Source organism: Elaeis guineensis, chromosome 4 (genome assembly GCF_000442705.2).
Source record: "Elaeis guineensis isolate ETL-2024a chromosome 4, EG11, whole genome shotgun sequence".
Taxonomy (NCBI): domain Eukaryota; kingdom Viridiplantae; phylum Streptophyta; class Magnoliopsida; order Arecales; family Arecaceae; genus Elaeis; species Elaeis guineensis.
In genome coordinates, this window is record NC_025996.2 from 23,724,088 (window position 1) to 23,746,168 (window position 22,081).

At 39.8% G+C, this 22,081-nt stretch overlaps 1 protein-coding gene across 1 annotated transcript; it reads left to right on the forward strand.

Annotated features, from left to right (window-relative positions):
• The first annotated feature begins 754 nt into the window (after positions 1–754).
• On the forward strand, positions 755–12,416 carry LOC105043337 (rho GTPase-activating protein 3). The gene is made up of 5 exons (XM_010920846.4): positions 755–1,336; positions 8,447–8,567; positions 8,658–8,777; positions 11,119–11,349; positions 11,446–12,416. The coding sequence occupies exons 1-5, from the start codon at positions 930–932 to the stop codon at positions 12,013–12,015; spliced, it is 1,449 nt and encodes a 482-aa protein (XP_010919148.2). The 5' UTR covers positions 755–929; the 3' UTR covers positions 12,016–12,416.
• The last annotated feature ends 9,665 nt before the right edge of the window (positions 12,417–22,081 follow it).

The window sequence follows — 22,081 nt, forward strand, 5'->3', positions numbered from 1 at the left end:
CAACTAGAATTAGAATTAGATAAAAAAAAAAAAAAAAAAGAAGAAGAGACCGAGCCTCTTATACTTGACCAACCCCCTTAAATGGCCTAGGTCGCTACATGACTTTGATATATTTTGCTACATTGCTTGGATATATTCCAAGTCCATATCTCACATGCCAAAGCCAATTTGAGTTAGAAGTGGTTCCAACTAAATCGACTTATTTCCAGCCTACCATTCTTTCCTTTCTGCTTGTACTGATGAGCAACACCATGAAGAACAACCTTTTTTTTTTTTTTTTTTTACTTTACTTGTTTTTCACAACATTGTTCTTTCGTTCCTCAACAAAATACACATCCACTGGGGATCTCCGAAGTTAATCTCCATAACCAGAGTCCAGACTAGTTTTAAGACATGGAGGTAACGTCCGTGAGTGTTGTGGCAAGTATAATCCATCCATTAACTGACATACCCCTCTTTTAATCCTCCACTTAATCCAAAAACAAGATGGTGCACCATTAAAAGCTAAGACTCAAGAGAGTGAATATATCATCGTTTTTCCAGTTATACGTTCCTTCCCTTTTTTGGGTACTGTATACGTTTCCTTTTGAATGAGACAATCGGCAACCAAATGTCCCATGCGGCTGCTTCACAAGTGGCTCGAACAAATCCGACGTAGAAACTCTCCGTCTCTTGGTCGCTGTGGCGCCTCACGGGCTCTTCTCGCTTGCCGCCAAGAATTACTAAAAGAAAGTATTAAAAGACAAAGAATTAGGATAATGGCCCCATACATTTCCCCCCAAGTCCAGACCCTCCACCACCTCCTCCTCCTTCTTCTCTCCAAACCCAAACCACCTCCCATTATTCCCCCACTTCACCATGCGACCAAATCCCAACCCTAATCCTCACCCTTCCGTCATCATACCATAACCCCTCTCTCTCTATCTGCCATGGCCCGCGTCCACATCCACCACCGCTTCCAGTCCTCCCCTCCCATTTCCCTCCCCTTCTGCACTTCCGAGGAGGAGGACGAAGGGGAATGCCCGGTTTCGTCGCCGTTGATGGTGCCGGGAGGAGGAGAGGGGGCGGTGCACGGCGGCGGAGGAGGGGGAGGGGGAGGAGGAGGAGGACATCAGTTCTCGATCATGGCGGTGGTAGCGGCGGCGCTGAGGAAGTCGCTGGTGATGTGCAGCGTGGGCGGCGCCGTGGAGGACGGGGGCTGCCCCTCCTCGATGGAGATCGGCTGGCCCACCGACGTGCGCCACATTGCTCACGTGACCTTCGACCGCTTCGGTGGCTTCCTCGGCTTGCCCGTGGAGTTCGAGCCCGAGGTTCCCCAGAGTGTTCCCAGCGCCAGGTCCGGTTCAATCTCCAAGAACCTTCATCCTCGATTTTTTTTTCCTTTTTCCTTTTTTTTCCTTTCTGTTTCTAATGTGAATGATTTATCCTTTTGTTGTCTCTGTGGAGTTGTTTAAAAAAATATTAAAAAAATGGTGACATGTGTTGGAATTGAGGTGAAATTTGAACTCTTCTGGACTGCAATATAAAGCTTTTGTTTCGGAACGGCTTGTTTCTTGTAAGTCTTCGCTTTTTCCCTATCAATGCTAGAGCCATTCCAACTAGACCGGTGCTAGGCTGAATTCCGGAATTACCAGTTCTTCGATTATGAAATTGTTTATTTTTTCCTGGAAATTTTCAAAACCTCTTTCATTCTGTGCAAAATCTATTTCGCTTGGGAAACTTTTATTCATCTTTCTTTTCCTCCTTTTACTCTTTTGCCCTCTCATCTTTGTTGTTTTCCACAGCATCGAGTTGCATATCTTTCTTTTTTCGTTTTCTTTTATCAATCCGGTCAGGTACAGGACGCAAAAATTTTATTTTGTTTCAATTGAACCCATGGATTCCTACGATAACCCTGACTGATACCATTTGCTGGGACATTCTCGTTTTCCATATGTTCCAAATTTACCTTACTGGTGAATATGTTTGGCATTTGCAATTACATTTCGATGGTTTTATCAGTTCATATGGTTGGCCTGGTGGTGGAGCTAGCAATTTGCGCGAGGGGGGAACAAGGAACATCAAGGATCAGTGAATCAAACATCTTAATTTAGTGGGGCTAAATTTATGGAAAACTAATATTTTGTTTGCTTTATTGGAGGAAATCTATGTATGATACTTCACTATGCTAATATTCACGTTAGGACACCAACGAATTAAAAAGACACCAGTTTAATGTGTTTTCTTATTGTCTTAGTGGCAAACCAATACAAAGTAATGAAACTTTAAAAATGTAAACTTAAACATGAAGGTAATAATTCTTATGATTGTAATGGATATCAACCCATTTATGACGAGTGGAAACTATGATTTTTTTTCCATATTGTTGGCTTATTTACATTATTGTTCTAAATGATTGAAATCTTAAAAATTAAACTTAACAATAAATATTCATGGATTTAATAAACATACAAGAGGAATTATTTTTACTAAAAAAAAAAAAAAAGCTAACGGAAAAGAGCTTACGTCACTTGTGATCCCAGAAGTTTAAATGGAATGGAGTTAAGGATAATCGGACCCATGAGGGAATGACCTATGCGCGGCCATTGCACACCCCCCATCTCTGTCTCTGTCTCTCTCTCTAAAAGATGCCCAAGAATAAGTATTGAGATGACTCTTCTCAATCCCACAATCAATGTAAAAAATTGCGGGATCTTTGAAAAACATGTAGATAAGTAGAACATTTGTATCCCAATATTATGCTTTAATTTAGGAATGGTTATCATCTAGAAATTGTCTAAGAAAGTAAGACTAGATAAGGATCAAGAATAGATAAAAATTAATCTAATTTTTTAGTGGGGGCAACTTCACATCGCACCATCCTAACTTGAACTAAAACCAGTTTCTTTTCCTTCTTTTCTTTCTTTCTTTTTTTTTTTTTCAAATTTTAGGGTGGGGTTGGCGGGGGATTGCTTCCCCCTGCCTCCGTGGCTTTGCCAGTGCTTGGGACATTTGCTGCACTTGTCTTGTATCTGTAGCTTTCCTTCATGAGCAGTGGGTGTACTAAAGATCTGTATAAAATATTGTAGCTAGTCCAAAATATGAATGGCATGGAATTTTGCAAGTAGCACTCCGATAATAAAAAGAACTTCCTTAAAAAAAATCCATTTCACTGATTTTATTCAATGATCTACTTAAGTTTTATAGTAAGAATTTCAGATAATAAATTTTACTAGACTCAGATTATGAATGGAAAATGATAGAGATAGTTAGCATGGTATATTGTGTTGTGTTAGTGCTAACTATGCATTACAACATACATATGTTCTGTGCACTGAATATTGATGTATTTTTTAAGTTTAGTATGAGTGCATACCATAAAGGATTCCATAGAGTTTGCACATAGATGCATGACATGATTATCCAGCTGTTGTGTTGAAAATGTTTATGTTTTGGCTGCATTTTTACAAATCAGATTATCTAGTAATCCAGCTTTTACTGTTCATTTATTATTTTATAAGCGGTGCCATTTCTGGTGCAAACTATTAGGCTATTGAAGTGATTGGTCAATGGTGGCTTGAGAAAAGCTACAAAAATCAACTGTATGTTGGGTTGTTGGGCGTACTATCATGGGGGTCTTGAATCTGCTATGCTGCCCACTCAGAAATTGATTTCCAAAGTCATTGTTTCAGGTTACGTGTGTGGAAGTAGCATGGGCAGTTCCATATATGTATCTGTCAACTCCTTGGCTCTGCCTGGTTCTGACTTCTGAATCAAGTCAGTTTGATTTGAAATGGAGTTAAATCTCTGGCATCCTTTGAAGGAATATTCAGGATGGCCCAGAATCAAATGTACACAATTATGTCTGCATTTATACTTAAATAGTTGAGGCTTTCCCTATTTCATGGTGGATTGGCTGGTAGATTAGAGGGATTAGTTACTTTAAAATATTCTTGTTAGTTGTCACCTTGTCCGTTTTATGCCTGGGATATTTTCTTTTCCCCAAAGGAAAACCATTTATGTTGAGACAACACTATAACCACTTATTTCAACTGTCTTTATACTTTCTCTGCTACAGAGTGGAGACACCACTACATTGAATCATTTGGTTTGAATCCAAAGTTTCAAGTGTTGGCTGAAGCTGATCCATTTAGGCTATTACTGAACTGAAATCAACTCAAATGTTTCAGGTTTTCTGCTAGTTTCAGTCAATTTCTGACTAGTTACAACAACTTTTGGTGATTTCAGCTAGTCAGAGTTGAAATTGATCACAGATGGTTTATTTATTAATTATATGGCTTTCTAATGTTATTTTGGAATATTATCTTCATCTCTTTAAATATATTTTTCTGGGTCATTTACTAAATTTTACAAAGCTAGGCTTTGACTTAAATAGTAGTTTTTTACTAGAAATTCCTTGTCTTACTCACTAGGTTTCTTTCATGGGAAAGAAACAGATGAATTCAGTTCATTTTATTTGCAATTCAAATGTAAATAATGGAAAGTAAAACAGAAAAGATGACAAACCATCGTTTCCATATATAGTTGGTTTTCTTCAAATTATCTTTTCAAAGCTTCAAAGTTAATTTGTATGTAGTGACTGTTATTTCAAATTAGACATTAATTTTTAAGCAAGTTTTGAGAACATTGGAAGCAATTGAAAATTTATTTTCAGAAAAAAATAAGGGAAAATTTGACCCTTTCTTTCCGATGCAAGACATACTTCTAGAGTTTATGAGAGAACTTTGAGAAAAAAAGATGAGAAAAGAGTCTATCTGGAGTAGATTGAACCCAGTTAGACTGGATTCATAATGTTAGGATTTGACGCCTCGAGATTCAGCCCACATTGAGCCCACAGCGAGGTTCGCGGTGAAAAACGGAGTCCAATGAGAGCAAGATCACCTGAAACGGAGCTCGGATGGAGGAGATACGAGCTTTTGAAGTCGCCACGAGAATCGAGGCGGTGGAGGACCGCCGGGACCGGCGGCGGGTGGCAGCGGCGCGGCCGCAGGCGGCGGCACGCGGGCGGCCCAGGCCGGCGGCCCAGGCGGCGCGTGGCCCAGCCTGGCGCGCGGCCCAGGTGCGGCCCAGGCCTGCGCGCGCGGGTCGGCCCATGCCAACGGCCTGCTGGCCCTTTGCCCCGGTCCACCGTGGATCGGGCGGTCCACGGCGGGGCCTGTGGACCGCATGGGCGTTTCTCACGTGTTTCTCGCGGTCAACGGCACTATTCCGTGGACCGGAGCGCGATCGGAGGGCCCAGGTGATTTCCGGTGACGATCCGACGGTTTAGGAGGCTGATTTGGCAAGGGCCCTGTGATGAACAGAGGGTGCAGTGGTTCGGGTTTCTCGCCGTACAGAGCCGTACGAATCCGATTGAAGAGAGAGAGGTGGACGTGCTGAGAGAGAAGGAGCAGGAGGCTCCTGGACAGTGGTCGCCAGGCACTTCAGGGGGTCTTTCAAGAGAGAGAGAGCTTTTGTGAGGGAACTTCAGGTGAGAGAGAATTGGGTGTACAAGGGTTGAGGGTGAGGTCTCCTCTTGTAAAATTTCTTTTTCATAATGAAGTTTGCATGCCCCGTGGAGGCGAGCCCTTTTGTGGCTGATCCACGTATTTTGATTGTTTTCTTTTTGTTTTGTTTCTTCTTTCTTCCTGCTGCATCGCGTGGTACTGAAAAGATCTTGGAAGGTGGTGTCCTGGCCAGACATCTACCCAACAAGTGGTATCAGAGCAAGGCGGTACAAGGACGCAGATTGCAGTAGTGGTGAGCAAGACTGAAGATGGAGAAGACAGGAACAATCAAGATGGAGATCAACAAGTTTGATGGTAAGAGTAATTTCTCCTTGTGGCAGGCAAGGGTGAAGGACGTACTCATCCAACAGGGGTTGATCAATGCTCTCTTGTGCGATGAGAAGCCGACCACCATGGAGGTGCGGGATTGGAAACGACTACAGATGCAGGCGGTGAGTACCATCGCATGTACCTGGCGGATGAGGTGGTGATCCATGTACTGAGCGAGACTTCCCCGACGGTGCTGTGGTCGAAGCTCGAGGAGTTGTACATGGCGAAGTCTCTCACCAACACTTTTTTCCTCTGGAGGCAGTTTTACCAACTGCGGATGACTGAGAGACAGAGCGTGCAGGAGCATCTCAGCCACTTCCAGAAATTCTCACCGACCTCCTCAGCGTTGGCGAGAACATTGAGGAGAAGACCAGGGCGCTGGTTTTGCTGGCGTCGCTTCTCTCTTCGTACGAGTCCTTGGTGACTGCTCTTTTAGTGGGGAAGAGCACTATCAAGATGGACGAGGTCACCGCAGCGATACTCCAGAATGAGGTTCTCAGAAGGGAGAATCCAGCTTCGAGCTCAGGTGGCGGTAGCTCAGCTTTGATGGCTTCTGGAGGTGCAGGAGCGGTAGATGGAGCGACAGGAGATCGCAACGAGGGCGGTCTAAGTCCAGGAGGGACTTGAGCAAAATTAGGTGTTACCGGTGCGAGGAGTTGGGGCATCTAGCCAGAGATTGTCCTCAACTTAAAAATCGGACGGTGGCTGCTGTAGCGACGGCCGGCAGCGATTTAGATGGAGATGTCCTGGAGATATCTGACGAGGTATCTATTTTTTCCCAGCAGTGGATATTAGATTCTGCATGTTCTATCATGTGTGTTGCAGAGAGGAGCAGTTTGACTCCCTGAAGAACAGTGAGGGCACTGTATATCTGCCGGATGGATCGAGCTGTGTGATCAGAGGCATTGGGACGGTCAGCTGGAGGACATATGACGATGCAGTGAGGAGATTGGGGGAGGTCCGATACATACCCGATTTCAGGCGGAATCTTATCTCACTTAGCAGACTGGATTCGAGAGGCTACAGGACGGTAGCTGGTGGAGGAATCCTGAGGGTGCTACGCGGCGATATGATTGTGCTGGAGGGAAAGAAGGGGAGCAGAGGTATTATTACCTGGCAGGGAGCCCAGTGCGAGGTGGAGCTTCGGGAGCCAGATGGAGCCCAGAGCGAGGTGGAGCTCCAGGAGGCGGATCGGGCACGAGACAGGAGACTCGGGAGGACGAGAGGCGATGTCGCAAGGTGAGATTCCTATTGCCGCAGGACGATGCCCCGAGCAGGTCTCAGATCAGGAGGAGCACAGCATACGACGGAGATGGGATCGAGCAGCCTGGCTCGACTCCCATGTTTGCCCATCCATGATCAGCAGGCGATTGCCCCAAGGCATGGGGGCGAGGAGATCCAGAAGCTCTTGGAGTTTGAAGGAGGCCGAATATCAAGTCGAAGTGGAGATTGTTAGGATTTGACGCCTCGAGATTCAGCCCACATTGAGCCCACAGCGAGGTTCGCGGCAAAAAATGGAGTCCAACGAGACCAAGATCACCTGAAACGGAGCTCGGATGGAGGAGATACGAGCTTTTGAAGTCGGCACGAGAATCGAGGCGGCGGAGGACCGCTGGCGACCGGCGGCAGCGGCGCGGCCGCAGGCGGCGGCGTGCGGGACGCGCGACCCAGGCCCACGCGGGACGCGCAACCCAGGCCCGGCGGCCCAGGCGGGCGTGCGGCCCAGCGGGCACGCGGCCCAGCCTGGCGCGCGGCCCAGGCACGCGCAGGCCCGCATGCGCGGGCCGGCCCAGGCCAGCGGCCTGCTGGCCCTTTGCCCCGGTCCATCGTGGACCGGGCGGTCCATGGCGGGCCTGTGGACCGCGTAGGCGTTTCCCACGCGTTTCTCGTGGTCCATGACACTATTCCGTGGATCGGAGCGCGATCGGAGGGCCCAGGTGATTTCCGGTGACGATCCGACGGTTCAGGAGGCTGATTTGGCAAGGGCCCTGTGACGAACAGAGGGTGCAGTGGTTCGGGTTTCTCGCCGTACAGAGCCGTACGAACCCGATTGAAGAGAGAGAGGCGGACGTGCTGAGAGAGAAGGAGCAGGAGGCTCCTGGACAGCGGTCGCCAGGCACTTCAGGGTTCAGGGGGTCTTTCAAGAGAGAGAGCTTTTGTGAGGGGAACTTCAGGTGAGAGAGAATTGGGTGTACAAGGATTGAGGGTGAGGTCTCCTCTTGTAAATTTTTTTTTCATAGTGAAGTTTGTATGCCCCGTGGAGGCGAGCCCTTTTGTGGCTGATCCACGTATTTTGATTGTTTTCTTTTTGTTTTGTTTCTTCTTTCTTCCTGCTGCATCGCGTGGTACTGAAAAGATCTTGGGAGGTGGTGTCCTGGCAGACATCCACCCAACACATAAGAACAAGCTTGGATTTATAGACTTTTTTGAGTGTGTATTTTGTAAACATTTAAAGAGGCAACTTGTTTTTGTCTACAAAGGTCATGCCTTACTTTCCTCATCTAATTATTTTCGAGTTCTGTCTTTTATTTGATTGACCTGTAATCATGATCTGATTCATACTTTTCAAATTATGATTTTCCTATGGAAAAGATCCTTATGGACACAATGTTCTCATATTTTCTTTGCAGTGTAAGTGTATTTGGAGTTTCTGCCAAATCTATGCAATGTTCTTATGATACGAGAGGGAATAGTGTGCCAACAATTTTGCTTCTGATGCAGAGGCAATTGTATTCACAAGGAGGTCTTCAGGTAAGTTCTGTACTTTTGGAATTTGCTCACTGATTGTGATATTATTTGTAAGGTCTGTCAGAATTGATACTATTCCTCTTTTATTCGAAGGCTGAAGGGATTTTTAGAATTAATGCTGAAAATGGTCAAGAAGCATATGTTAGAGACCAATTAAATAGAGGAATTGTGCCACCTGGAACTGATGTACATTGTCTAGCTGGTCTGATAAAGGTAACCATCATATTCCAAACCTATGGCTGTAATCTTGATTGTCAACTACTTTGAGTTTTGCAGTTAGTACCTATATATTGTTTTTCCACCATATTCTTTGAGTTTTGCTTTACATGGACAAAGATTGCACTCGAGATCTTTGTATACCTGTCACCATAATGACATATCCATGCATCCTTTGTACAAGTGTTATAATCTATTTTCTGGGAGATATTAGTACAACCACTCTATGCACCACTGATACCTTATCAAGAATCCATCTATGTATTTCTCTGACTTATTTTAAGCTCTAGAATTTGGACAAATTCTATGAGCTCTCTCAAGTAGAAAATTTGGTTCCTAATTTGCTGCCTAAAGAACTGAAGTGCCTACATGTTCATGAAATGGTGATGATTTTGTTTGAAGTTCTTTGCATTTTGGCTGTGCCGCTCCTTTGCATTCTTGTCAAGTTATGAGCATTTCCATTGTCTGGTTTTCTAAGTTCTTGTGATGGAAATCATTGCGATACAAATTGCTGAAGTATAATGAAGACATCTAATAAGCAAAATATACTAGAAAAAATTTGGGAATTCTGGACTAAAGCATATTAATTATGTAGCTACCATGAAAAGAATAACTTTGCTATTATCATTCATGAGCAATTAAAACCTTATCAGGTCTCTATGCAGGTTGGTTCTAATTGGATCCATCGGTACTCATATTTAGGGTAAATGGGTGAATCAAAACTAACAAGAACAACATGATCCCTCTTGGATTTGATCCAGATTATTGATCATGTTTAGATTCATCTGTTATCCTTTTTGAGGATTCAAATTATTTATTTCGAACTCATCAATTTGCGGCTCTACATATCTGGATATGGAGGTCATATCTAAGTTAGTCTTTTGTGAAACTAATAATTTTACCAATTTTGTGATCAGAGATCTGGCTTACCTGGATTGTAAATAATCCTTTTTCTGCCCAGCCCTTTCTCTTGGTAGTCTTCCCTCATTTCTTTCTTGTATTTTTATCATGTTATTGAAACTGGCATTCTTTCGAATAAACTTCTCAAACATAATGTAATTTGCATTTTGAAGCTACTTGTGATAATGTCAATCTTGCCCCCATCTGGTCTTGACTCTGGATAAGCCTGCTTTATATCCAGTAATCATTACTAATAAACATGGCCTTGGTAGAGCGTGCAGCTTTGGCTATGGATGCAGCGCAAAGGCACAAAAAATGGGCATATTATAAATAATTCTAGTCACTCCCATATGTGTTACAAGATACATGACTAGTAATAATGAGAATTTTGAGAAGTCCATGATGTATGTGATATGATTAGGTTTGCACATACCGATTAAGTCCACCGAAAATTAAGACCCATTTTCTGTTGTGGATCAAAATAAAGAAAAGGACTAGACCTTATTCAAACCTCTATTACTAAATAGCCAATTGAAAAGAACTGGTCAAATTTTTTGTTTCTGATCCAGGCTCCAGCTAAATGAGACCCAAACTAATCAGTACACAAAGTTACCAGTTTCAGCTATGATCAGGTCTGGACTGAGAAGTGGTAGCCCTTCTACGTGGCTGAATTCTGTCCGGAGCATGATTAACCTTGACTGGATTGGATCTCCTTGCAGCCTGAGATAGGAATGCTTAAGCATACTTTTGGTGGCTTCCTTCATGACTTCAAGGAGTGATATATTTCTGATGTCAAAGTTGATGTAATTGAGCTTTGGCAGCTGAGTCATCAGCCTGGTTTTCTAGATGGATTATCATGGGAAACACTAATTAAAACTTGAATTATGCATTTAACTGAACTCATATGAGATGCACTCTAAAAACACAAACTTGTTGGAAGCTATTATTATCCGATTTGCCAAGTTTTCAGAAGGATGCCTGAGAACATGCAGTATGTTCATTCTTAGTATGTTATTTTTCAAATATCTACATTAGCAATTTAAACTTGCATCCTGCTGAGCAGATGATTTTTATATCTTAAATTCTGTTGCAATGTTACCATCTGTTAGTCTATAGAACAATTGAGAAATTTAGTAAAGGAAAAGAATAAATGAAGTAAATATTCGGAAGGGGAAGCTAAAGCAGGAATGACCGACCATATCTTTAGTTAATCTGGAAAAAAAAGTTACAAGAGTAAAACTGAATAATACTTTAGAGAAAATTAGAAATGTCTACACATTGAGTATCTTAACTTTGCACCAGAACAAGTAGTGCAAGAATACACCAAAGCTTCACCAGTTTGTGAGTTTCAAGATTTTCTATTCAAATTTATTCTTTGCATGTATATTCCTTACATATTCTTTCCTTAACTGAAATTTTTTCTTAAATGCTGTTGTAGGCATGGTTTCGGGAGCTCCCCACAGGGGTGCTTGACTCACTGACTCCAGATCAGGTGATGCATTGCAACACTGAAGAAGAGTGCTCTCAACTTGCAAGGATGCTTCCACCAACAGAAGCAGCATTGCTTGACTGGGCCATCAATCTGATGGCTGATGTTGTGGAGCATGAACATTCCAACAAGATGAATGCTCGTAATATTGCTATGGTTTTTGCACCTAACATGACTCAGGTTATTAGAAAAAGTTGGATTTTTATCAGTGCAGTCATTCTGCATATGACTCAAAACTGATTGTAAAATGACTTATGTGACATTTCTATTTTTCAGATGGCCGATCCCTTGACTGCGTTGATCCATGCAGTTCAAGTAATGAACTTACTCAAGACATTGATCATAAAGACACTGCAAGAAAGGGAGGAGGCATCTGCAGCCACCAGGACCATCCATCCCTGTTCCGAACCTCCAAGCGACAAGGATGAACCCAGTTTAACAAAACCAGCTGAAGAATCTAGTGTGGGCTCTAATGAGAAAACTATGGACATGTGTCTTCTTGACAGAGCTGCCTTCTGCAAATTCTTGTACGATGCCGAACATACTCCATATAGTGATGTTGAAGAGAGCTTTCGGAGCTTTGAGAAGAAGAGTGATATCAGTGAGGACCGTGAGTTCATTTCTGGAAAAAGTTCGCATGTTAGTCGTGATTTGAATGCAACTAAAGATGGGTCTAAAAGTGGACACTGTCGTGGGGATGCGGAAGGCTTATTGGATAGATTGAATTTTAGGAAAGGAGTGAGAAAGCTTTGCAGGCACCCTGTGTTTCAGTTAAACAAGTCCAGCAAGAAACTGGGGGAGCTTGGCATCGGCAACTCTAGGGAAGGAAGTGAAGCTTGGGCATGAGATGTAAACATGTGTCTCAGTAGTTTCCTATGGTCTTTATTGTGATCGTCTGATGTTTGTGATTGGTCACAGGAATTCAAAAATCTAGTAGGTCAATGTTCATAATGCAGCTGGGATGAGTAGAAATATAATATTGTTTAGGCATACTTAGAGTGGAAGTACTCTAGATGTGTTCACAATTTCTAATCTCTGTTGTCTTTTAGAACATAGGTTGTCTTTGAAGTTACCAGTCAGAAGTTGTACCTATAAATGCTTCATATTCATTGATTGTATGGAATAGTGGATGAGTTTAAAAAATTATGTAGAGCTTGGTCAAATGATTTAGCTAACAGATTGTGACACAATGAGCTGTAAAATATGTACCATATATTGTTATTTGAAGTTTGAGACTTTTGCCTGCCTTTTATTGACTTAATTCTTGTACCGTGGTACCCTTGTTTCACCTACCATCCAGCACTTGATAAAACTGCATTCCACTTCGAGCTAGCTTCATGCTTGCTATAGCTTATAAGTTCATAGGATTCTAATTATGAGAACTCCATAGCCTTTTTTAGAATTTTGCACGTCAGATGGTTAAAGCTGGAACTTATGAAAAGAGTTAGCGACTTCGAACAGTTACCCCCATTTGTTACCAAACAAAAAGCCTTTGTACCTTCATCACATGCGAAATTAATTTAAACGTTTCAAAAATTGTTTCGCAATCAGAACTTGGCTCTCTTGTCACCGTCCGTGTTATAATTACTGCCTGGTAGGAATCAATTAAAAGGAGAGATGGGGGAGCAGGAGAGCGGTGGTGGAGTCACAAAATTCTTAGAAATACCGAAATCCATTTAAGATTCTACAGAACTCACCTTAAAAAAGAAAAAAAAAATCCATATTAAAAAGATTTCCGTTGTGTTGGGCCTTTTGGGGTCATCCATGGCCCATGTTCGCTAAAGTCATAGTGGATTGGGCTAGCGGCGCACCAGACAGCCCGAGTACAGTTGTTGGAAATGAACTTTTCAGTCACATCTTTGCCACCGAACAATTTAGCAACCAGGGAAAAGATAACCAAAGTCCAGACCACCTTACAGCTTACGCGGATCCCCACTCCACACGCCGACTCGTTGTACGGAAGAGTCCCTCAGAATTATTTACGGTCCCGGCGACAGTAGTTTTGTTGAGGCTCCGTAGGCGAGTACTAATTGCTGCACTCGGTGGATTGGTTTTTGCTCCCCCGCCCCAGGAGGGAGCGCCCAGATGTTGGGAACACTGATTCCGATGGTATGGCTCGGCTGCCTAGTCTCACGCAGCCCAAACATCGTCGTATCATGGCCAGGGGTGGCAAAGGCGTCTGATGGATCGTAAATGAATCGGATCATAAAATAAATAATTTAAATTTAATTTATTTATTAAATAAATTAAAAATTTAAATTTAAATCTATTCTATCTATTAAATAGATAATTCAATTCGATTCATTTAATTTATTTATTAAATAAATTAAATTAAATGAATTAAACAGATTAAATGAATCAACTTAAATAAGTCAGAAACAGATTAAATAGATTTTAAACAGATTAAATGAATCTTAAATGAATTAAATAGATTAAATAAATTAAATTAAATAGGTCAAAAATAGATTAAACAAGTTAAATGAGTTATCTGACTTAATCCAACCTAAATATTAAACGGATCATATATCTAAAATCCATATCCGACTCAATTATTAAACGGATTAAATAGGTCGATCCGTTTATGATTCGAATCCGTTTAGCCTAAATCTAAATTTATTTATGATGGATCAAATACGGATCGGATTGATGGATCGGATCATATTTTACCAGCCCTAAATATGGCATCATTGAGCTAAGATGAGTGGTCATGTAGGTGCTCAAGTCCTGAATTAGACCGAAAGACGACAAACATCCACTGGCCGCTTACATATCATCCTAAACATGGATCATCCATAAATTTAGCAGGTAGAGAAGACAAATCCCAACTTAATGGAGAAGAGAAGGTATTTGCTCCAGTCCATGGTATGAATCTGGAAATCCAAATTCTTGGCATCAAAAAAAATCTTTGAAATAACCTAGGGATAACATCATCAAGGACCATGCCAATTGATAGGCCGCTCATACTTGCTACGGCTGTGAGGCACAAGATTTGAGAATGAGATAGATCAGACAAAGCCGAGCTAGAGATAGATCGCAGTCTGATCTGAAATGTCATTGAAGAAATCTGCAAAACAAGTCAAGAAACTGAATGAAGATCTTCTGAATTTTGATCCTCCGATGCTTAAATCAATTCGAGCCTCAAGAACAGAAGGTGAAAAAAGTAAAAGAGAGCAGGAGGGTTTGTGTGGAATTAGAGAGTTTAGATTGGATGGAAACTAGGACTCTACCGGCAGAGTCTCACTTTAGTTTGAGCACCAATTTGAGCTTAGAGCTTGGGACTCCGAACTTATCCTAGAAGAATTCCTGGCCCTCTGTTTATAGAGGGGCTAAAGAAGCTATTTCAGAGTTTATTAGACCATTTAGGGGGTTTGTTAGACAGTTATAGCCAGCTGTAAATGAGCTAGAATGTAGCTGTATGTATTAGCTGTAAGTGAGTTCATACTTAGTTGTATATGCCAGGTGGAGATAAGTTATAGCATGACTGTAGCAAAGCTGAAAGATAGTTATAAAATAATCGTCTGTATTTTAGAGTCACATCGGTTCTGGACCGATGTCTCATATAACAGGTCGGTAGATAGTCAAATTGATCATAATACTTTATCAGAAGTCAATTCAGGTTAGTTTAGATCGGTGTTTAGATGAGTTGAATCGAAACATGTCGGTGTTTAGTTGAGCTGAGATGAGCCAGGTCTGTATTTAGTTGAGCTAGGTCGGCTTTTCAACCTTTTGATGATGAGGTTGGCCTCCAAATGAGCCCAGTCTCTAGCTTAGGTCGACTTTCTGATGAGCTCAGCCTTCTGATGAGGTCGAGTTTATGATAAGCTCAACCTCCAGTTCAGGTTGGCTTTCTGATGACCTTGGCTTTCTGGTGAGGTCAGATTTATAATGAGCTTAGCTTCCAATTCAGGTCGGCTTTCTGATGACCTCGACCTTCTAGTGAGGTCGGATTTATGATGAGCCTCCAGTTCAGGTCGGCTTTCTGATGATCTTGGCCTTCTGGTGAGATCGGATTTATGATGAGCTTAGCCCCTAGTTCAGATCGGTTTTCTGATGACCTCGATCTTCTGATGAGATCGGATTTATGATGAGCTCAGTCTCCAGTTTAGATCGACTTTCTGATGACCTCGATCTTCTGGTGAGGATGGATTTATGATGAGCTTAGCCTCTAATTCAGATCGACTTTCTGATAACTTCGGCCTTCTGGTGAAGTCGGATTTATGATGAGCTCAACTTTCTGATGACCTCAGCCTTCTGATGAGGTCGGATTTATGATGAGTTCAGTTTTCAGTTCAGATTGACTTTACCATCGAGCTTCACATCAGTATTCTTATCAATTTGAAAATTTCTGAATTTCGAAAACATTAGCTGAGATGGGATAACCATCACAACACTAGCTATGCACAAGAGTTCGGATCCGTCTTGAGCTTGAAGAGGTGTACTCAAACTCCACCTTTTTATCATGTATCAAGAAAAATAATAAAAAATAATTAAAAAAACTCTATTTTTTGTCATCTAACCTAGCTAATTAGCTTTTTGTAGAACGTAGCCATACTATTATGCACGTTATACAATAAAATCCTTCTTACATATTTTCTAATTCAACTAAAAATATTAATTTAACCGTTTCTTTTCTTTGAAAATTTATCTATCTATTAATTTATTTATTTTGATAAGGTTTAAAGCATTCGCTCACCGGTTACTAGTTTTTCTCTAGGTATAAACTCCGGTGGGACCAAGAGATCCAAAACTCAATAGCTTCCTCAGTTCAGCGGGATTAGTGCGTTTCCATAGGACAGACTCAAGAAAGGACTTTCATGACATCATCTCAAGCATATGGTGATCCACGACCCATAACGCCATTCCCATAAGTTCCATGGAACTTGCACAGGTCGTGATGCTGTTTTGAGTTCAAGACACGTTGCAGTAGCCCTTGCCCTTCTTTTCGACTTCCACACGTGGCATGTGTGGGACTGTCCCCAGTTCCCCACACTCATGCTACACCAATGTACATAATCCCACCTTAGAATGTCTAATTTGTTATACATCACGACAACATGAAAGAATCCTTCTTCTTTTTCAACTTTTTTTTTTTTTTTTACCTAAGAAAAGAGGGGGAGGGAGATGGGGCGTACCAATCCCTTTTGAACGAGCCATAAGAACCCCTTTCCACTAAAAAATTGTATAAATTTTGTACCACGAAGTGGATACCTTTGTGATAGCTATCACAATGAGAATTATGAATATGACATACCGTGTATCACAATAATGAATAAGAGCTAGTTAGTTTCTAGATAGATGATACGACAGTTATTCATAATGATATTATACTTTATGATGCAAAAATTGTACCGTAAAAATCACCCAAATATGTCCCACCAAAGGCGAGACAATGCTGAGAATGCGAACGGCATAACCTGTGCACAAGATTTCTCCACCCACCAATGTCCTTTCTTTGTTGGGCGGTCCAAAAGTAGAAGCATGGCATATCTGCGGCCATCAAGAGTTCTTAGTCGATGAACAAAGAATCAAAATGACACTGTTGTAACATCTGAGTGGTATAATTATTTTCATCACAAGTCTTAATGCACAAAATAACGCATCATACAATGCTTCCAAAGGAGAGTCTAATTTTTCAAGTACAAGGAAGCAATGATGAAAAAAAAGTTGTTTTGAAATTTATCATTTATACCATCGTCTTTCTAATTAAATAGTCTAGTGGTATTTATTTTGTTTTCCTTTTAAGGTAAGGAGGAGGGGCAAACTCCTCCCAATTTATTAGAGAGAAAAACAAAAAAAAAATATTTTAAAAATAAATTATATAAAAAAATACTATGGAAAGGAGGAGCACCGCACCAAAATTGAAGGCCCAACCTGCTCAAGAATTAATATTATTTCATTTAAACAAAAGAGCACAAGACTACAAAATAATGATTATACTTTCTCATATAACACAGCTAATATTACATGGCCGTTATCATACTATAACTAAAAAGGATTGGAAAGATTTTATAAGTTGAATTAATTATTATTATAATAATATTTTTGGTTTGTGAGTAAAATTGGAATTGAAATAACTGCAGTTGGAATCGGACGATTATTTTCTCAATATGTTTGATTTGTAACTCGAGCCGAAATGAAAATAGAATTTAAATATCATAAAAAAATAGCATTGAATTTTAGAGAATTGAGCTATTTCTATTCTTCCTTGAGTTGGAAAGAGGATAAAATTCTTTCTAATCAAATAATTGATTTCTTGCTAATTTTAAAAAAATTATAGTTATTTAATAAATATTTTTTAATTATAATGGTGAAGTGCTTTTTTTTATTAAAAAAATATGTTGAAATATTTTGACCGTGCTCCAGTATTTTTTTTTTTTTTTGATCGAGCGGCGCTTTTCACCGCTGATTTGTGGTTTCGCATGCCTTGTGTCTCGGTCCCCGTAGAGAAAACAGGAAACATCTTAAAAGTCGAAAGACCCGCGTATCAATTCGGTGTGCCATAACATCGAAGGTAGACAGCTGTGGGTAACCGTCCAGGCTGCAGCAATGTACACCACTGGATGACATCACCACGCGGCGTCACAAGAAGACGCAGGCCTACGTATGCCGGATCTCGGGCTTTAGATTGGACTAGGGATGAGTGTGGTCCGATTTGGAGCGATTTCATGTTCAAATCTAAATCGAATGTCCTAAACGATTTGATATTTTTAAAAATTAAATTAGATTAATAGAAGATTAAAATCAAATTAAATCAACATGATTTAAATAATCTGTTTTGATTTGATTTATCAGTTTATATTATTATTATTATTTTTTATAATTTATAAAAAAATATTTTTTTCATATAAATATATTATCAAAAAAAATTTATTAAGTAAAATAATTTAAATTGATATGAGATATTATCATCTAATAAAATAAAATTCTTAAACAAACACCGTCATTAAAGATTAAGATAAAAATTCTTAATACGTTACAAAAAAATAAACAATACAGTAAGTAAGTCACTTAGGATTTAAGGTTAATCAACATAAAATCAAATTAATAAACAATACTATAAATTTAAAATTATTTTTTAATACATTAATACTCCAACATAAATAACATCCTAATCAAAATAATTTTTTTATTAAAATCGATCTGATTCGATTTAAGAACCGTCTTATTTACTGACAAACCTGAATCAATCCAAATATATTTTTTATATATCAAAAACCAACCAAACCAAACCAATAAAATTTTAAATCAAACCAATCCTGCGATTTGGTTTGATTTCACCGATTTGATGGATTCAGATTCGATTTTTGCTTACCCTTAAATTAAACCACATCCTCTCTCTTCTCCTCCTTCTTCTTTTGCTTTATATATATATATATATATATTAGGATTTGATGCCTCGAGATTCAGTCCACATTGAACCCATAGCGAGTTCGCGACGAAAAATGGAGTCCAACGAGATCAAAATCACCCCAAACAAAGTTGAACGAAGAAGATACGTGCTTTTGAAGTCAACACGCAACTCGAGATGGCAGAGAACCACCGGTGGCCGACGATGGGCTGGCGACGATGCGGCCACAGGCGGTGGGATGCTGCCCAGTGCGCGGCCCAAGCGCGGGCGCACGGCCCGAGCCCAAGCGCCCAGCTTGGGTGCGGGCGCGGCCCAGGCCCAGGCGCCGCGTCTGGGCTTGTACCCCAGTCCACCGTGGACCGGATGGTCCACAACCCAATGGGTGGATGCGTGGATGTTTTTCACATGTTTCGCACGATCCACGGTACTATTCTGTAGACTAGCGCACGATGAAGGGCGTAGGTTGATCAGAGACTTGATCCGATGGCTGAAGGGATTTTTGGGCTATTGTTTGGGCCTGATTAGGATTCGTAATCCTAATATAATACCTGTTTAAGGTCTTTAAAAGGCCTGTGCATGAACAGAGAAGGCTATGTGTGTGGCTCGATTTTCATGAGGTCGCGTGGACACCGAAGATCAGGAATCTGAAAGAGGAGAGAGAGCCGTACGCTGTAGAGAGGAGCAAACTTCTAGACAGAGGACAGCGATCGCTTCAGGGGTTCAGGGGTCTTCCAAGAGAGATAATTTTTGTGAGGAAAAACTTTCTGTGAGAGAAAAATTGAATGTACGAGGGTTGAGGATGAGATCTTCTCCTGTAAAATTTATTTTTCATAGTGAAGTTTGAATGTCCATAAAGACGAGCTCTTTTGTGGCTAATCCACGTATTTTGATTGTTTTTGTTTTATTTTTTTTTCTTTCTGCTGCATCGCATAGTACCGAAAAAATCTTGAGAGATGGTATCCTGATCAGACATCCACCTAACACTATATATATATATATATATATATATATATATATATATATATATATTTTTTTTTTTTTTTTTTCCCTCTTCCTCTTATGAAATCAACTTGTAGGATTATATCTCTGCCCAGCTCTCAACGCATGTTGAACTCTTCTAACCATCTGTTTGAAATCTCCATCCGTCTGTATGGACTGCGTGGCGACTCTTGCGCAATCTAATGATATACGTTAGGAAAGAAAAAGAAAATGTAATCCTGACGCTCCTTTTAGATGTTGATCATCTAAGACAGTAATTGATTTGGATCTCCCATCAGCCTTCTATTTTGTGAACCGCATTAGTTCTATTTTCTCACCAATGACTTTTGTTGTGATTCTAATAATATAGAAGACATCAATAATCCATGTGAATTATGAGTCATAGGAGACTCGCCCTTATAAAAAAAAAAAAAATCCTTCTCATATAAATATTTTTTAAAAGATAAAATCGTGAGGCTCATGGGTCAGAACGGACAATACCTCACGTGACGGACCGATCCTTGTCTGCAACAATGACGTATCAGAAAAGAGTCGAGATCCACCTCGGCTGACTGTGAGATTCCTTGGACTGTACATATTGGAGTCCCTTGTTGTGATTCTGATAACATGGAGGGCACTAATAGTCCCATATCGATTGTAATCCTTATAAGGAGGAAAAAATTCTTTCTACGTGAAGCACTTTTAAAAAAAAAAAATCATGAAGCTCATGGATCAGAACGGACAATACCTCACGTACGAGCTGAACCCTTGTCCGCAACAATGGCATGCCAGGAAGAGGTCGAGGTCCGTCTCGATTCTCTAAGACTGAGATCCGTCTCGATTCTCATTGACTGTAGGCTCCTCGGACTGTACACATCGGAATCCCCCTTAATTGGGGGTTCTGTTATGATTTTAATAATGTGAAGATACTAATAGTCTCACATCGATTATGAGTTAAGAGAACTCGCATTATAAGGAGAAAAAATTCTTTCCACATAACGTATTTTTTAAAGGACAAAATGTGAGACTCATGGACTAGAGTGGACAGTACCTCACATGATAGACCGAATCCTTATCCGCAACAGCTCTATGGAGCCCTGAGAAAATCTAAAACTTACATTCATCCCCTAATGAACATATGATATTTCCCTCTATCCCTTCGAACATATAAAACTTGCATGCATGTTTTTGCAGTAAAATAGCATACATCGTTCAAATAGAAAGAACATTATGAAACTATGTTACTCTTTTTAATTTCAAAAATCTATTCAAGAATTCTTTTTTTTACATGTGCATGGGTGAAATAATTAGTTACTTATAAATCTCTAGGAAAGGCAGAAAGGCAAAAATACAAAAACATTGCCGCAAAATTTAAAGTACACCCTTTGATATTTGTAAACCTACACATAATTAGTGTAAATGACAAGTTGAATTAGCATCAGGTCCAAACAAACCTAGTTTAAAATGAATAAAGTGAATAAATTCATGATTTATTTTATTTTGAACGAAACAGGTTTATGAGTGTTAAGTCTTTGATTTTGCAGATAATCATCTGTCACTTCATGTGACACCATTATGATAGCCAAGGCTTTAAATGGCTACATTTACTTGGCACTTGTCTTAAATTATCATAGTTACTATTCCAAGAAAAAAAGTTCTATCATAGTTCCTCCTGCTATATTAATAACAAAAAGGTAAGAAAAACATGAGTGTCCCACCTCTAGCCTATATTTCCCTCTCTTACTTTTAATTAACTCATTCATTTCATTTGAGTGAGTCACTTTTATCAACAACGCGTAATTCAATAGATATTGAAACTCACTCCAATTTCTTTCCGAGCCAATGCGAATTGCAGGTTAGTTTGTATATTTAAATTAAGTGAGATCCATTGTTTGATACTCACAAGGTTCTTAAATGAGTGGAGTAATATAAACACCTGTATAATGATTTTGTAACTCTATTGCTTCTAACAAAATGTTAACCTCACTGCAAAAAAAAAGATTTTTTGTGGTAAAAATTTTGTTACAAAAAATCTATTTTTTGTTGCTAAATTTTTTTATGATGAAAAAAAATTTACCGTAAAATTGTTGCTAAAGCTCCGTCGTAATAAATCATGACTGATTTTTTACGATAAAACTTGTTTTGTCACAAAAAAATATATTTTTAGCAACAAAATAGCATTTTATCATAAAAAAAAAAACTTATCTACGACAAATATTTTATCACAAAAAAATAAAAAATTTTATCACAAAAAATATTTTCATCACTAAAAAGATTAAGATTTTATTACATATATATTATTAAGTGACAAAAATCTTTTGTCCCTAAAAATCTAGCTCTGTGACAAAACATTTTGTCACTAAGAATTCCACTTTGCGACAAAATATTTTGTCTCAATAGATTTTTGAGTACAATAAGATACATACTTTAAGCGATGAAATATTTTTATCACCAAAAAAATAATTTTAATGACAAAATATTTTATCACAAAAAATTAATCTGTAATTTAAAAATAATTTTAGTGATAAAATTTATTATCACAAAAAATTAATATATCAATAAAAAAATTTTTTGTGACAAAATATA